Source organism: Choloepus didactylus, chromosome 8 (genome assembly GCF_015220235.1).
Source record: "Choloepus didactylus isolate mChoDid1 chromosome 8, mChoDid1.pri, whole genome shotgun sequence".
Lineage (NCBI taxonomy): Eukaryota > Metazoa > Chordata > Mammalia > Pilosa > Megalonychidae > Choloepus > Choloepus didactylus.
The window spans coordinates 8,866,126-8,883,086 of NC_051314.1; the positions used below are offsets into that span (position 1 = coordinate 8,866,126).

Below are 16,961 nucleotides of genomic sequence, written 5' to 3' on the forward strand. Positions count from 1 at the left end.
TAAAGATAGCCTCATATCAGTGTAGGACAGGACTTGCCTCCAGATGAATTGCGTAAAAGTTGGTTTTCAGAGCTGTCTAGGATTTTGGAATTGCAGATAAGGGACCGTGGTCCTGTGGTCTCTCTGTGTTTTGCAGATGAGGAAGTGAAGTGGAGAAGGGGAGGGAATGGGGAGAGGGGAGTCCAGGTGGGTCTGGTTAACTCCAGGTTTAGGCTCCTTCCTCAAGGACCTGGCCAGGAGGCTCACTTGGAAAGCTGTGGACTTGGGGACTGTGGGGAGATGCTTTAGGGGGCCCCGGCCTTGGGGCCCCTTGGGGTTCTGCTGGGACCTTTCTGGGCACCTTGATGGTGAACGAGGTGTTAGATCTAAGGAAGTTTTCTTAAGGATAACTAAAAATCTCTTCTTGTTTGTCACTTTGTTCGAAGACAAAAGCACACCCTTGAGGAGAGTAAAGCCAATGCCCCTTTCTTTGGTGATTAAAAATACAGCAGTGACCTCAGGACCCCTCCCTAGAGAGCTGTGTTTTAAAGTTTTCTTACTTTTCTGACAGTCCTCATGGCCTTATCAGGTTCTTATCTGCTTCTTGGTCTGCCACCTGCATACACCTTTTCCCTTTTTAACACCCAAGGGTTGGGAAGCATGAGGACTCTGGTGGTGGTGGTGGTAGGTGGTTGTTAGAACTGCATATAAACCAAGAGTAAATAACCCCAGTAGCTGTCTGACTAACTGACCGCGCTCTGTGCTTTCTGGCTTGCAAAGCCCCTTTGTCTCTATCATCACAGTCAGTTCTTCCCTGAGCTGTATGAGGTAAGACAAGGTTAGGTTTCCATTCACAGATGGGGAAACAGTGAAATGGAGGTAGGGCAAATGACTAGTCTAAGCTCAGGTGACCCTACAAGGCTGAGATGAGCTGACCAAGAGTCCGGGGGACTCTGAGTGAAGGAGAAGCAGGGTGCATGGCCCGTGTGGGCCCTTGTTTTCTGAAGTTCTTCACTTCCTCCTGGTTTTCAACCTCGTTCCATACTGGAAGGGTAGCTGGGTAAGTGAGAAGTCATCTCAGTCATCTGTGGTACCCTTAAACCAGGGCTTCTTATGGCTCTCATTCTCCCCACTTCCCTATTGGTAAAGTCCATTACACGAAACGATAAAGGGGGCTGAAGAATTGGTCCCAAGAATCTACCCTAAGATTCTTCTCATGTTAGAGAGAATAGGCCCCTGGAAGTTGTTTCAAGCAGGAGGACCAGTTCTGTGGGTTCTAGCACCCGTGTTCTAGCACTTCCCATGCCCTCAGATGTGCCTGAGCCTCTGCTTCCTCCTCTGGGAGACCCAGAGCTTGAACCGCATGGTCACTGAGGCTGCTTCCAGTTCTGGGATCCTTGGAGGTGCCCTCATCTTGAGCACAAGCCTATACTTAGCTTCTGCAGCCATTTACCCAGTCCTTGTGTGCCAGGTGCTTCACCAACATCAATCTGTGAGCAACACTCTTGGCCCCCTTTGCTGAGGCTCAGAGAAGGGAGGGACTTGCTCAGAGGCTGGGTCTGTCAGGTCTCATGGTTCCATAGCCAGCCCTTCCCCTGCCCCACAGGTGCCCCCGGCCCTTGCAGAGTCAGGAGGACCCCAAGGGGCGAGAGGCTGCAGTCTTCTTTCAGGTGTGCTTTACAATGCTGGAAGTCTTGGGCCACTTAGGGATTTAAAGGTTTTTGTCACTGCTGAGAGCTCTGCAGGTGGGCATGGGGTGGCCCTTCTCTGTCTCTCCTCCCACTCCTCCACCAGGGATGGCTTGGTAGGAAGCAGTATTGCTTAAGAAATTAAGAACTTGGCTTTGGAGTGGAAAGTCCTGGGTTTGAATGCAGCTTTGCTGCATACCAGCTGGGTGACCCTGTTCAAATGAGCTGTGGTTTCCACAGGGAGACCTTGGTGCCTGGCTGTAAGGACAAGAGAAATGATGACAGAGCTCCTAGCCCATGACAGGCATGTGGCAAGTAGCTGGCAGGGTTGTTAGTAATGTCAGCTTTCACTTCCTGTGCATGTTGTGCCCAGATACTTTTCCAGGTTCCAGATATACAGAGACAATTTCCCCATGGTCCCTGTCCTCAGGGAGCTCACAGGCTGCTGGGGAAGGCAGGAGCTACAGGAAGCAGTGGTCAGTGCCAGGACTGGAGCAGGGACCCAGGGCTAGCAGGTGTCCCCTCCACCTGCCGTGACGGGGAAACCTCAGGACTCCTTGGGTTCCACTGCTCAAGTCTGAGTTCATAATGAACTTGCAGGTGGTCAGAGCCAAGGCCCTGGAGATAACCTTGTCCACCTCCCCACCTTTCCCTCTCCCACTCCACCCCTTGGAGAAACTGAGGCCCAGAAGAGCCAGGGGGCTTATCAAGTTTGTCTGGTAGTCTGGTGGCAAGGGCAGTGATAATTAGCTGTAACATCCTCTGCTTCCCCTCTCATGCTATTTTCTACAACGTGGCCCTGCTGTTTAGATGTTTTCTTATGTTTCTGTCATTTTAGCTCAGATGACAGGTTACGACTGTGCTGTGCAATACTCTAGCCTCTAGGCACATGTGGCTGTTTAAATTTAAATGAATTAAAATTCAGTGAACTTGGAAATTCATATCCTCAGTCGCACTTACTGTATTTCAATTGCTCAGTAGCCGTATGTGGTCAATGGCTGTCTCGTTGGATGGTGTGGAAGTGCAGTATATCTCTCATCGCAGAGTTCTGTTGCTCACCTATTAGAACCATGACCCAAATGCCGGCAGCATATCGTGCCTTCCAGATAGGACTTTGCTGTTGACCACAGCTCTTGTTCATAGTCGTTTGCTTTCAGAGCCTCTTGTCCTCATTATGAAATGGGAAGAGGCTCTCCAAGATGGCTGTGTTAAATCCGAGCTATAAACTGTGGGTGAAGGTCCTCCTGATGGGGTCACTGCCCTTGGTTTCATTGCTAATGGGAGGTGTGCTGGTGGGTCGGGGTGGGTACAGCACCCCCGAGTCCCAGAGCATTGGCTCTGGAATGTGCTCCAGCCAGTCCTGAAGTGAGTGTGCCTTTGTTTGTCACTGACCAGGAGGGAGACAGTGACTAGCTGGGTGAGGTGGGGCGGTGGGTGCAGGGAGTGAGAGGCTGGCCTGGGGCTGAGCATTTCTGCCCTGGTTCTATTCCCCGAGTTACTTTGGCCGAGTCACAGATCTCTCAGAACCTCAATTTTCTCATGACGGCTGAGGGGATTGCACCCGAATGGTTCATTTAAGTCAAATTTTAAGACATCCCCTAGGTGGGGAGGTGGTGGGGAGACTGATGTCTTAGTTTTCTTTGTATGTGAGTGTACCCTTATAGGGAGTGTTGCGAATGAGGTGACACTGTCTTCAAGGAGAGGCAGTTACACTGGGGAAGCCAGTCTGAAAAGCCATCTGATGAGCCAAGGAGGGCATTTTCAAGGTCAGGTCGTGGCCCAGGAATGAGAGAGATGAGGAAAGAAGTCTCGTGAGACAGCCTGGAGGAGGTGGGTGTGGCCTGGATGTTGAGGGCTGGTCGGACCACCAAGGTTGCGCTCACATGGTCATGGGTGCGGGTGACCCCCAGCTACTTCCTGCTTCTTGGTTTCACGCTCAGTCCCCAACTGGAATGTGGTGGGGTTTCCATGGTGGGAGCCTTCACCTGGAAGTGAGAAAAGTGGGGCTATGCCCTTGGTCTGTCACTCCTTTGTAAACTGAGTGTGTGTGTGTGTGTGTGTGTATGTGTGTGTGTGTGTAGTAAAGCCCAGTTAGTTGGATGAGGTTTTGGGTCCTGGGTTCACCATCCACTGGCTTTGGTGGCCTTGGGCAGTTGATGCCTGAAACTTATCTTCATGTGTTTAGGGGGATGGTAACAGCAGCTACCTACAGTTTTTCTGAGAATCAAGTGAAGAAATCATTTATATTGCCTGGACTACTGTAAGCATTTTACAAACATTGTCTGTTGAAGAGTATTTGTTTGGACACCTTTGTGTGAGCAGCTGGCAAAGCTGGGGCTTGGAAAGCTGGAATAATCCTCACCTTGGTTTCCCCATCCGTGTACCAGCACATGACCATGAACTGCCACTTTTCTCTTTGAGCATCCATCTCCTCATCTGAATGGTGGGAATTATTCTGAGAATTGGAAGACAGTGTATGTGACAGCACCTGGGATGGGGGCCCTGCACAATAGGGTCCCACTTTCAAAAGTTCCACCATTGCTGTTTCAGAGGGAGCTGGGCATATTCTGGCTGTAAAATGTTGTTCCAGTTTGCTAAAGCTGCTGGAATGCAAAATACCAGGAATGGATTGGCTTTATTAAGGGGATTTATTAGGTTACAGATTTAAAGTTCTAAGGCCACAAAAGTGTCCAAGCTAAGGCATAACAAGAGGATACCTTCACTGAAGAAAAGGTGGTGGTATCCGGAACACCTCTCTCAGCTGGGAAGGCGCGTGGCTGGCGTCTGCTGGTCCTTTGCTCCCAGGTTGTGTTGCTTTCAGTTTCTGATTCCAGTGGCCTTGTCTTTAAGCATCTGTGGGTTCCCCAGGGCAAACTCTGGGCTTCATCTCTTAACTTAGCATCTCCAAACGTCTTTCTATCTGCATCTCCAAGCATCTGGGTCTGTTTCGGCTCTTAGCTTCTTCCAGGGACAAACCGTGGATTACATATCGTAGCTTCTCTCCAATTGTCTCTCTCAGTTCTCTCTGAGCTCCCTCTCTCCATGAGCTCTCTTAAAGGACTCCAGTAAACTCACTAAGACCCACCTTGAAAGGGTGGGGTCACATCTCCATGGAAATAATCTAAAAAGTTCCCACCCACAACAAGTCTTACCCCCACAAGATTGGATTAAAAGAACATGGCTTTTGGGGTATATAATAGATTCAAACCACCACAATGTTGATGTCCTTTGGCTCTGGAATACCAGTGGGGGGGCGTTTGATTTACTGAGGCACATTGAATATACATGCTTATCTTTGCCTAGTCTTGAAACCTCAGTAAAATGACAACAAAGGAATAGAAAGCCCTGCATCAGTGAGAATGAGACAGTTGTGACTGAGCCTTCTATTTTTGGAAGATCACTTGCAGGTGGATGAGGGTAACCTAGCAGGGTGAGAACCTGCGTGCCTGCAGACGGGGAGGGTGGCAGCCAGGTGGAGCAACTCCAGCTGCAGAACTTCAGGAAGGCAGGACTGGATGCATCTGAAGCTGAGAAGGTGGCAACTTAGGTGTGGGATTGAGAACAGGAGGCTTTTTCAAGGACAGATTTCTTCTTTGGGGAAGGTGATCCAGAGAGGCTGTGGATTTGGGGGATTTCAGCACAGCTAAAGGCTGGAAACAAATGCGTTATTGCAAGGGGGTTTTGTGAAAGTACCACGTTGCAAGGTGAGATTCCTGCCCCTTTTCCTACCTGTTTGTGGCCCAGCCGGTATTACAGCCCCCAGGCAGGAGACTGGAGGCATCCTGTCTTGAGAAACTGACCCACAGAGAAGACCTACAGACATTTACATTTGGAGTCTCCCAGGGAAATGCCTGGACTGCCCCTGAGAAGCCATCTAGGATGGGTGCTTTCACACACACATGCAGCCCTCTGGTCAGCAACCCCACCCGCCCACCGAGGCTGCCGCCAGTGTCCTTTGTTACCTGTGAATGGACATTCAAGGACCACCAGGTACTAAAGCCTGCAGTGGGAAGGAGAGAAACCCATCCAAACAAACCAAAACAAAATAGCGGGAATAAGGAAGTCAGGATCAAAGATGATGTCAGGAGAAGAAGAAAACCTAAGAAACCAGAATGACACCAACCAAAAATCCTACCCCACTCAACTCTCGATAATGTCCTCAGAGAATTGAGACAGATGAGAGGAACCGTAAAAGACCATGAATTGAGCTCTTGGGAATTACAAATATAGTTGAAATTTTTAAAAACTCAGTTATAAGGTTTGGATGGTCAACTTGTAGAAATATCCTAGGAGGTAGAGCAAAAAGACAACATGAGGGCAAGTAGGAGCAAAAGGATAAGACAATTAGATTGATCTGAGAGTTGCAGAAAGAATGGAGAAAACAGAAGAGAGAATATTATTGAGACCAAAATTCCCAGAACTCAAATATAATGACTTAAAAAGCCTCTCCAAGTGTCTTGCACAGTGAAAAGGTAAAAGAACACAATGAAGCATGTTGTGAAATTTCAAAACTGAGAATAAAGAAAAGATCTCTAACCAACAAAGAAATAAAAATGGGTCACACTCAAAGAAGTTACAACCAGAACCTCAGAATTCCCAACAGCAAAATGAGCAGCTGGAATCCAGTAGCAGTGACTTCAAAATTCTGAAGGGAACATGTTCTCCAGCATGGAATTTTATAGTCAGCCACATGGCTGAGGTGGAAATAGACAGTTGGACTCATACAAGGTCTCAAAACTGTAAATTCTGATACTGTCTTTCTACAGCAGCACCTGGAGGACAGACCCCTCCCCCCCAAGAGTGGGCCAGGACAACAGTATCTAGGAGTGTACATATAAAGGAAACGGGGAACCCTCCTGAGCGAGGTGGAGAGGACCCCAAGAATCTGTACAGCACACTCAGAGACAGCTCCTCCAGGCAGGACAGTGGGAGCCTGGGTGCAAGGGGCTGTGTCCCCAAGAAATAACTGGAATTTAGAGGTCACGCCATGTATTTGGCCCTATTGAGAGGATGTTTTTCAGAACTGGAGAATGAACGTTAATAGCCACGTAGAAAACCACACAAGCAAACAAAGGCAGTTACTCACTCCAGAAAAAAAAAAAAAACAAAATGTACAAGAAAGGAAGTGTAACCCCTACATGGTTACCTTACACAAAACACTGACTTGAACTGCATTAGGTCAAAACATGTAATGGGCTGTCTTGGGGGTGCTTGGGGGTTGGGGAGGAGGGAAGTTTGTAGGTGAGGGAGCGTGACCAAATCCTCGTTTTCCTTCCTGGAAAACCAGTTGACCATCTACAGTTTACAGATCACACAGTGAGGTTGTGAGCACGGATTCTAACTTTTTAAACTAGGCCCATGTGTGATTTTGGTAGTAATATAAATGAAAATAAGAGAATTCCGGAGGGTTCCAACCCCAGGATCATCCTAGTGGTTTGGGGCCCAGTTCTGGTTGGTTCTGCCCCTAGAGCCTGGGATCCTTCTGCCCCTAGGGTTTTGGTGGGAATTTTCATGGCTGCACCCCAGCGTTCCACCCCAGAAGCTTGGTGTCCAGGGTTCTGAGCATTTTGTTCTGAGTTTCGATGGTTCTTGACCCAGTGTCAGGATGTGCTGCCTGCCACCGGCCGGGGAGTGGGGGAGTGAGGTATTGATTTGTTTGCCACTCAGAAGGGGTTTTGATGGTGTCAGCAGAAGCACTTCTGTACATTAAGGCCGTCTGGCCGACCTGCCAGCTGAGCTGTTGGGGTGTGCACGTGGCTCCTTTTCCCTCTCCGGCAAGGTGGGCCTGCCCTGTCAGCTCTTCCTCGGTTTCTATTTTGAATGCTTGGCTCCTGGCTCATCTCAAATTGGATTTGCTGCTGGAATTAGGCTGTCTTCCAGCTTTTAGTTGCAATTATGGAAGTCATTTCTCTCCTGTGCCCCCTCCCCCAAGAGGCTCCAGACTCTGCACAGGGATGGCTGAGGGGGCGGAGGCAGGGAGAGGGTGGGAAGGGGCTCTCGGTGTGCTGTAGCCACTGCACCCCCGGCTGCCCCTCCCTCGTGCTCCCCAGCCCTGTGACTTGGGACTCAACTCTGAGCTTTGTTCCCTCCCAGGCTGTCGGGCTGTGAAGAGCATGGCATTGCCTTCTGCGGGCAAGCTGCTCCGTGGGGTCCATGTCTTGGGAAGTGACAAGGGGTCACATCCCTCCTCTGTAGGCGATGAGCTTGGTGCATGTTCCTGTGTGACAATCTTAGGTGCTGAGTTCCTGCCTTTGGATTGAGCCTTTTTGGCTTGAGCAGGTCGCTTTGTGGCCCTTCCCGCTTGTCATCTCCTTTGGGCCCCCAACACCCCAGAGAAGAAGGGACATTGCTCCTGTTTTCTGGGAGGAGAGGCTCTGTGGTGACCCCTGTGGCTGACGGCAGCCCCATGGCTGGAGAGCGGTGGGCTCTCCTCATCTGAGAGTGCCGTCCAGGCCCCCGCGTGTGGGAACAGGCTGTCAAGGTGGAGCTCATCCCCAGACTTGCCGAGTGACCCTGGCCAAGATCCCTGCCCCTTCTTGGCTGCAGTTCTCTCCTCATTCAAGCCAGGAGCTCAGTGGGGATGTCTCTGGGGTCCCTTCCCACTCCAGACAGATGGGTGGATGGACGGATGGATGGATGGATGGACAGATGGATGGACAGATGGGTGGATGGATGAACAGACAAATGGACACACCTCACCATGGGCAGACCATCTGCTCCTAGGTGGAAGACTGCGAGGGAGGCATTCCTGGGAAGAGCAGGGCTCTGGCATGGCTCAAGCCGGGTCTGGCCCTGGCCTACCTTTCTTCTCTGAGATGGAGATGCCACCCTTCCCAGGCCCCTGTGCAGAAGCGCTGGGAAGATTAAATGTGATGAGCAGAAGTCTCTGGGCTTTCCATTCTCACCTCCCCTTGGCCTGACAGGGACAGAGGTGCAGGCCTGTGTGGGCCCTGGTGCCTGCAGAGCAGACACTCCCACTGTGTGCATCCTCTCCCTGGCTCCCCCAGCCCCTCATGGCCCCGGCGGCAGGCAGGGCCAGCCTGTCTCGGAGCAGCTGCCAGTGGGCTTGGGAGGGACTGAGCCCTGGCGCAACTTAGAAGGGATGAGGCATCATTCTCCTGCCACACTGCTGCTCATGCCCCCGAGGGTGCAGCTGAGAGCTCATGGGGACATGCCAGGGGACTCCTGTGTGGGGAGTGGGACAAGGCCCTGAGCTCCCAGGGTATAGTGGGGAGCGGGCCCTCTCCCAGTGCTGACCATTCAGATTTCAAGCCATGACCCCAGACTTTGGTGTGTAGAGAATGGCCTCCTAGGCTGTCAGCCTGTGGGGGCTGCAGGCGGGGGGGGGGGGGGGGGCACTGAGAAGGGAATAACACCATCACGGAGAGAGGCCCATCTCGGAACTCTGCTCACCACAGCTGCCCTGAGCTGCCGGGCTTTGGCCCCCACGAGGAGGACGGGCAGGCTCCTGGGTGGACACAGGGACCCTGGGCATGTTTGGGGCCTCAGGAGCCCCATCTATAAATGGAGTGATGACCCCGTCCTCAGGTGGCTGGGGAAGGCTCCTTGGGAACCAGTGGGCTGAGAAATTGGAGGAGCTGCTTTTTCCCCACAAAGTCACAGTGCTTGCTTCCTTCAGGGCCTCTGCTCCAAAGCTGCCCCCCTTGCCCCACGCCTCCCCTTCTTCTTACTCAGCACCTCTGCAGCGCCCAGGGTTTGCTCGTCCATCCAGAAAGCAGGAATCCATCCCCGGCCGGATGCCAGCTGTCCTGGTGCAGCCACACAAAGCAGCTCTGTCCTTATGGCACCCGGAGTCTCCTGGGCGGGGAGGGGCATAAACATGCGAGCGTGTGGGCGCTCTCGGGTGGCTAGCTCAGTAGAGGACAGTGTTTCAGGGTGAAGGCGGGAAGGACGGGGCCTTCTCGCTGGTTAAGGAGGTTGGGGAGGTAGGGAAGGAAAGGGCCTTCCAGGCAGGGGCACAGCAGGTGCGAACACCCTGGGGCAGGGGCCTACTTGGCACTTTGAGGAGCAGCAAGGAGGCCAGAAGGAGCTCCACGGGCGGGGAGCGCGGGTCCGAGGGGATTGGGGGAGTAGTGCTGAGGGGGTCATGGCACGCAGCTCACACAGACCTCTCAGGACATCGTGAAGGCCTCACTTTTGTGCCGAGGGAGAGGGCAGCCGCGGACAGGTGACACGCCCTAGCGTGAATGCGCAAGCGTCATTCTGGTGCGATGTTTTAAACAGGAGGGTGGGGGCGGGACAGACATTGCTGAGGGAATCCCGCAGAGGCGAGGGATGGTGGGGAGGAGGGCCCAGCCTGGGCACCGCGGGGTTCGCTGGTGTCTAAGGGGTGGGGAAGGTGTGGATGGTCAGCCCCTGCTTGGCCTCAGTCCCCTGCTGAGCTGCAGAAGGGAACGCAGGGCTGTGGGGTGACTCTGGTCAGCCTCAGACACGTGCACTTGGAGGTGCCAGTTCCTGTGGAGATGTGGGGTGTTGTCTGCTAGAGTCCATACCTGTGGGGGGTCAGTGTGGAGTCGGAGGTGGAAGGGCAGGACTGGGCGGGGCCCTCCAGAGGTTGATGCAGCCAGGGCCCTGGGGCTGAGGCCCGAGCGTTTCCAGGTTGGGTTAAGGAGGGGGAGCTGCCACAGAGCCGATGCCCCTGAAGAGGACAAAGGAGTGCGAGGTTGGCTGTGTCCCTCTCCCCTGAGAGTCAGACTAGGACAGCCTTGGGCTTCCTGGTACCCTGGAGCAGTTTGATGGTTGGGGTGGAGTGGGGGATGGAGAAGGTGCTTGTAGCCAGCCTGCTCCCTGGGAGCTCCCCTTCTCGGGCTGGCTCCTTGCCTGTGGGGGTCCTGTAGGTGTGACTAGGACTCTGCAGCCAGGGTGGCCAGCACACGTGATCGGCAGGTCCCCTGGCCCAGGGCTGAGCCCTGGATCTGCCTCCCTCAGCCCAGAGGCGCCGGCTTGCCTGCCGGGATGCCCTGCTGGGCGGAGCAGGCCCGGCCGCTGCCCTTGGAGCTTAGCAGAAAGAGGCTGTCCACATATGTACACGTGTGCACACTTGCACGGCTCTGTTAGGGGTCCAAGGAGGAGGGCTGAGTGCAGGAGAGGAGGAGTAACGGGCTGTGGGGGGTGTGACTTTAGATCGAGGGTCAGGGGAGGTGTGGGGAGTGTGCTGAGCTGAGGGAGGGGCACGGGTGCAGCCTCCGAAGGGAGAGATCTGGAGCGAGGACGCCAGGTGGAGCGAGCGTGGGAGGTGGTTGGAGTCGGCCAGGAGGGGTGTCGGGGGTGGTCACTGGGGAGCCTGACCTTGCTTCATGGCAGAGTTTCCATGAGGGGGTCCTTTAGGCCGGGGCCGTTGAACCTGGACCTAAAAGGTGCCCTTCATGAGAACAGAGGGACAGCCCCTGGGGCCGTGCCCAAGATGTGCTGCTGGGACCCCCTCGGGGTGGGGGGTTGTGAGGCGGGAGAACTGCTCGGCAGGTTTGTGGCCCCGGGGAGGCTGAAGGTCCTTCTCAGCACTCCCGAGGAGTCCGGTGCCCCCGGCGGGCTGCTCGGCCTTCAGTGATGTGGGCCCGGGCACCCCCTCCTCAGGAGAAGGGGCGCTGGTAACCAGCCCTGGGAAAGGTCAGGCCCCCTCTGACCTCTGAGCAGATAGAAGGCAGGTTTTTTATTTTTAAATTGAAGTCTGACTTATATGCTTATGCCCATGCAGCTCCACCAGACTGGGCTAAAGAGCCTGTTCCGGTTTGCTAATGCTGCCAGAATGCAAAATACCAGAAATGGATTGGCTTTTATAAAGGGGGTTTATTTGGTTAAAAAGTTTTAGTCTTAAGGCCATAAAAGTGTCCAGGCTAAGGCATCAACAGTAGGGCACCTTCACTGAAGAATGGCCAGTGGCGTCTGGAACACCTCTGCTGTCTGGGAAGGCACGTGGCTGGCTTCTTCCTTTGCTCCCAGGTTGTGTTTCAAAATGGCTTTCTCCCAGGATGTTTCTCTCTAGGTGTCTGGGGGTGTTCTCTTATTTCTCCCAGGCAAACTCTGGAGTAGCAAAAGTCTACTTTCAATGGCCTTCTTCAAAATGTCTCTTCTTGGCTGTAGCACTGAGCTCTTTCTTTTGAGCGTTTATAGGGCTCCAGTAAACTAATCAAGACCCAGACTGAATGGGCAGGGCCACACCTCCATGGAAATAATCTAATCAAAGGTATTACCCACAGTTGGGTGGGTCACATCTCCATGGAAACACTCAATCAAAGGATTCCAACCTAATCAATACTAATATGTCTGCCCCCACAAGATTGCATTAAAGAACATGGCGTTTTGGGGGACATAATACATCCAAACTGGCACAGAGCCCCAGGAGCTGGCACCCCAGCCTGTCCCTTGGGTCCTCTCTGAGCTGATGCTCCCCTCCCAAATAACCACTGTCCTCACTCTGTCTCTGTTGCTGAGTCTTGCCCACTCTTGGACCTCATGTATATGGGAATGTACAGACTCATACAAGAGCTGCTTGGTGGAGTCTGGCTTACTTTGCTCACTGTTATGTCTGTGAGATTTAGCCATGCTGGGGGGCCATACTTCCTCCTCCTGCACTGCTGTTTGTACTCCTGCACAAGCTCCATGTTCTACGGGTTTGTTCTCCTGTAGCTGGACATTGGTGTTTCCAAGCCTCGGTGCCAGGGTCGATGGCAGGGTTGGTTGTTCTGGGCGTGCCCATTGGTGGAGACCAGGGGTGGGTCATCGGGTGTTTACACACCAGGCCTTGATCCATAGTGGGCAGACACATTTTCATTGTAAATAAAGTGATCGGCCAGTGAGTCATCCCCAGACCCTGATCACTCAGGGTAAATGGAAAAATTTGCCTTCTGGAAGCCCCAGGACTGGGACTTCTACATCAGTGTAGTTCTTGGTCTCCAGCATGGCCTCTTCGCATCTCGTGGCAACGTTGGGACCCATCCTGCCCATGTTTGTCATTGGGCAGATGGGTGCTGAGGGCAGCAGGTGCTTCCATGGAGATGAGGGGCCGTGGGGCACCTGTACTCATGTGCCCCCTCCCCCCAGGCACGAGCTTGCTGCAGGAGGTGGTCTACTTGGTGAGCCAGGGGGCCGACCCTGACGAGATCGGGCTGATGAACATCGAGGAGCAGCTCCCAGTCCTGGAGTACCCTCAGCCGGGCCTGGACATCATCAAGGTACTGCCGGCCCCTCGGGCTGTTCCTGTAGCTGCACCCTGTGGGGGTACAGGGGAGCCTTGTAGGTGGGAGAAGGGCAGAGAGTCCCCAGATACACCCTGGAGAGAGAGACTGGCAGGCTGGAACTGGCACCAGTGACCCCGGAAGGTCAGATCCGGGTGGAGGGTGTCTGTGCTGCCTCAGAGAGAGAGGTGGGGAGGACACGAGGGCGGCGGCAGGCCCTGGGACTACTGCTCTCTCTCTCCCCCCGTCTGTCTAGGGAGTGGGCGGGAGGTGTTTGCCCAGAATGTTTGGCATGAAGAATGAGATAAACGTGATTATCCCACAGTAATGTCACTTCTCCCCCACCAGTGCTTCTGGAATGTCTCTCCACCCCATCCCCACCACCACCTCTCTGGTTTCGGCCTCATGTCCTGTGGGACTGTAATAGCAGCCTGAGTACGGCTCTGAGAGGGCCGTCCCGGGAGAGTGGCCTCACAGTGAGGCTCAGAGGCCTGTGGCTGGTCTTTGACACCCGACACCACCTGGCCTGTGTGTCCTGATGGCCTCTTTTGAGTCACTCAGTAAAATGTATTGTGTGCCCACCACGTGCCAGGCACTGCTCTTGGCAGAGGGAAGATGCGGTCCTCGCAGAGCTTAGGTCCTGATGATGGAGACAGGCAAGAAAGTAAAAATAAGTATCTGTGCTGGACAGGGAGCAAAGCACGGAGGGCTGGGAAGGCCCCTCATCAGGGGGCGTCTGAGTGAGGTCCTGAAAGGAGAGAGGCCCGAGGCCCAGCTGCTCCTGAGCGGGGGGTACAGCCGAGAGCCCTGCGTGTGATGGGCCCTGGGGGCTGTGAGTGGAGGCCTGTGGGAGCTGACCAAGCATTTGCCAGGTCACCCCAGGCGCTGGCGAGGAGGCACAATGGGGAGAGGTGGAAGTGGTAAGACCAGTGGGGGCCGCCGTGACGGCCAGCAGGTGCTCCTCCACACCTCGTGGCTCGTGGTCCCTCTGCCACCCCTCAGGGTCCATCCCAGGGCCCCATCCTCTGAGCAGACCCTGTGGGTGCGGCTGGCTGACTCCTCCAGGTGGGGAGCTATACCTCACTGCCTGCCCTTGGCCCAGCTTGGACGGTTGTCCCAGACGAGAAGGTTGTCACTGGCATTCTAGGTCTTCACTTTGTCCAAGACCACCTCTCCCCAGCCCCAGATCCCATTTTGAGACCTTCCCCCAGACTCCCTGAAATGAGACCATTCCTTGGAGCCCCCTCTCCCGTCTGCCCCTGCTGTAGGAGCTGACTTCCCCCCGCCTCATCAAGAGCCACCTCCCCTACCGCTTTCTGCCCTCGGATCTCCACAGCGGCGAGTCCAAGGTAAGTGTGACCCCTCCCCGGCTGCCCTCCTGACAGAGGAGCCCAAGGCATGTGGCTGGGCCGGCCGGCAGGTCCGCGGTCGGTTACTGGCTCCCAGGGCTTCTGCTCCCAGGGGACCTGTATGGTGGAAGGGCCTTCCAGAGGTCATCTCAGGTCGTCCGCCCCAGCAGCACCCCATGCCTCTGGTTTTGGTTCCCCCCTGCATTGGCACACCCGACCAGCTGAGCCCAGCGTGTGCCGGACAGAGGCTGAGGGCGCCCGGTGGCGTCTGTGTGTCTAGCTGTTCTGTCTCTGTGCGTAACGCTGGGGAGGCCTGGGTGCCTCCTGGCTGGTGTCCCAGGGCTCTCGTCCTTCTGTCTGCCGCTGATATAAAAGCAGTCACAGCGGACAAAAATACAAGAAACAGTCAAGTAACGATCCTAGCAAGTACTGTCGGAGGGACAGGAGAATATCACTATTGAAACAGAATGTAAAAAAAAAAAAAGTATCTGGCAGTAGCGAACATGGGTCTGAACATGATGTTGGAAATGGGGTGTTGGCCTATAACTGCTGGCGACATACAAGAGGGTGGACTATCCATCTGTCCATCCTCTGAGCCTGCCTGGGCGGGAAAGGGACCTGCCTCCATCCACTAATGGGCCCTCCTGCCTGCAGGTCATCTACATGGCTCGCAACCCCAAGGACCTGGTGGTGTCCTATTACCAGTTCCACCGCTCCCTGCGGACCATGAGCTACCGAGGCACTTTCCAAGAATTCTGCCGGAGATTTATGAATGACAAATGTAAGTGTTTTCACCCCTACAGGACAGGAGAATGACAACAATTAATGGTTAATTGATGCCTCCAGTTCTGCAGTAGCCTTGCGAGTTCACCCTTGCTTCCCGTTCTTCAGGTGAGGAAGCTCGACCAACATGGCTTGTCGAGGTCATGAAGCTGGAAGGTGGGAGGGCAGGTGTCACTCCCGGAGCCCAGCTCTTTCTACACATTGCTGGGTTTCTGAGACATTCCCTAGTTACGAGCATCCCTCCTTCTTCCCTGGTTTCTGAACAAGGGAGAATGAAAATGGTGGAAATGGGGACCCAAATACCCACTGTCAGTGACAGAGGCCAGAGCAGAGCTGTCAGCCGGGTGGGCCTTCAGCTGTGGACGTCAGGCAGCCTTGGCCCTGGCCCCAGGTGGGCATCAGGGGGCAGGGAGGGTTGTGGACCAAGGCTCTGCCCAGGGGCAGCAGGGCATGGGGGGGCCTGAGTGTGCCAGATGCTCCCCCCATCACCCCTTCCCCAGGGGAGGAGCAGTCAGGGTGGAGAGAGGCCTGGTCACCCCTACAGCACCACTCCCCTCTCACAGCGAGTATGTACCTGCTCTCTTCCCCACCCCTCTTCTCCAGGCTGGGGTACCTGTGCCCATGGGGATGGTGCCAACAGCTTGTCCACTCTTCCCTCCTTCCCAAGGTGCTTCCCTCTTTGGGGATCCTTCTAGGGCTGCAAGTGGGCAGTTGAGCATTTGTACTGAGAAGAGTTTTGAAATGGGTCATACCTGTATAATTGAGTCCACACCCAGACCATGCTGTGCCCAAGTCTGAAGACACTTCCTGCTGTTTCCCAACTCCTGTGGCATAGCTTCACCCCCACTATCCAGTGGGCTTGTCCGGGACTCTGTAGAGAGATTGCTTGACACGATTAGGATAAAATGCATAAAGGAAGTCTAGGCTTATAATGCCCACATCAGAGCTGCCCCATGTTTAACTGAAATTCAGGGTGCCGGCACCTGGTGCTGCCTACCCAGGCCTGGTTGACAGCTGACCCCTCATGGTGCACTGTAGCATGTGTAGAACTCAGCTGCCTAAAAGGCCTGGAACATTCAAAACTAAAATTTTTGTAGTTTTAAAAGCCTACAAGTTCCTAAGAGGCTTGGAACTTTTCTGTGTCCCTCCAGCAAATCTTTGCTTCAGCTGCAGTCTGTACCCTCTTCCCTCAGGCCCCCCGAGTCTGATGACAGTCTTCTGTCCTGGCTCTCCCCTCATCTGCCCTCTGCCCTGCCTTTAGAGCAAGCCCCTTCCTTCAGTCCCAGCATGTACCCCTGCCTCCACGCAAGTAGCCATTTGCACAGGGACAGCTGCCACGAACAGCAGTGACCGCCAAGTAAGTGTCCACCTCCTTGCCTGCTGGTTGGGCCACAGAGTTAGAAGTTGTCCTAACAGAGGCCTCTCCAAGCATTCAAGGCCATGATGCCCTCCCTGCCTCCGACGTTCAAGGCCACAGACACCGAGGCCTCTCGATAGGCACAGCAGCTTCCCCGCCTTCCACTCTTGTCTGTTTCCTCAGGTGTCCCAGTCAGGACACCAAATACTGAGGTCTCAAAGGAAAGTCTCTTTTCCTTCTCTGCCCAAGGTTCTTAGCAGTTGAAATATCCGGTGCAGGTGGAGCATTGAAATGATGCCGTTCACCAATAGAGTGAGGCCAGAGGCCACAGCAGAGTGCAGGGCCTAGAGAAGCTGCCACCAGAGCCCGGCATTGGACCCGGGGCCCCCCAATTGGAGGAGGGAGGGGACATGGTTCTTCTCTTGGGTCTTCGCTGATTTTAACCTGTGAGCGATTTGGGCAGCTCCCTTCCTTGGGCTGCAGCTTTGACCCCCTAAGGAGAGGAGGTTGGACAAGGTGACGTCGATGGGCTGCGCTGAGCGGGCGGCTCTTTGTCCTGAGCCCAGGAAAGTGCAGGGAGGACCACCTGCTGCCGTCCACATGTCCTTGC

At 54.3% G+C, this 16,961-nt stretch overlaps 1 protein-coding gene across 1 annotated transcript in view; it reads left to right on the forward strand.

Annotated features, from left to right (window-relative positions):
- The window catches only part of SULT4A1 (sulfotransferase family 4A member 1), a 30,251-nt gene that overhangs the window by 1,424 nt on the left and 11,866 nt on the right, over window positions 1-16,961 (forward strand). The window contains exons 2-4 of the mRNA XM_037846511.1: window positions 12,729-12,859; window positions 14,131-14,211; window positions 14,866-14,992. Of these exons, the coding sequence (XP_037702439.1) occupies window positions 12,729-12,859; window positions 14,131-14,211; window positions 14,866-14,992 (339 nt within the window). The remainder of the gene's footprint in view (window positions 1-12,728; window positions 12,860-14,130; window positions 14,212-14,865; window positions 14,993-16,961) is intronic.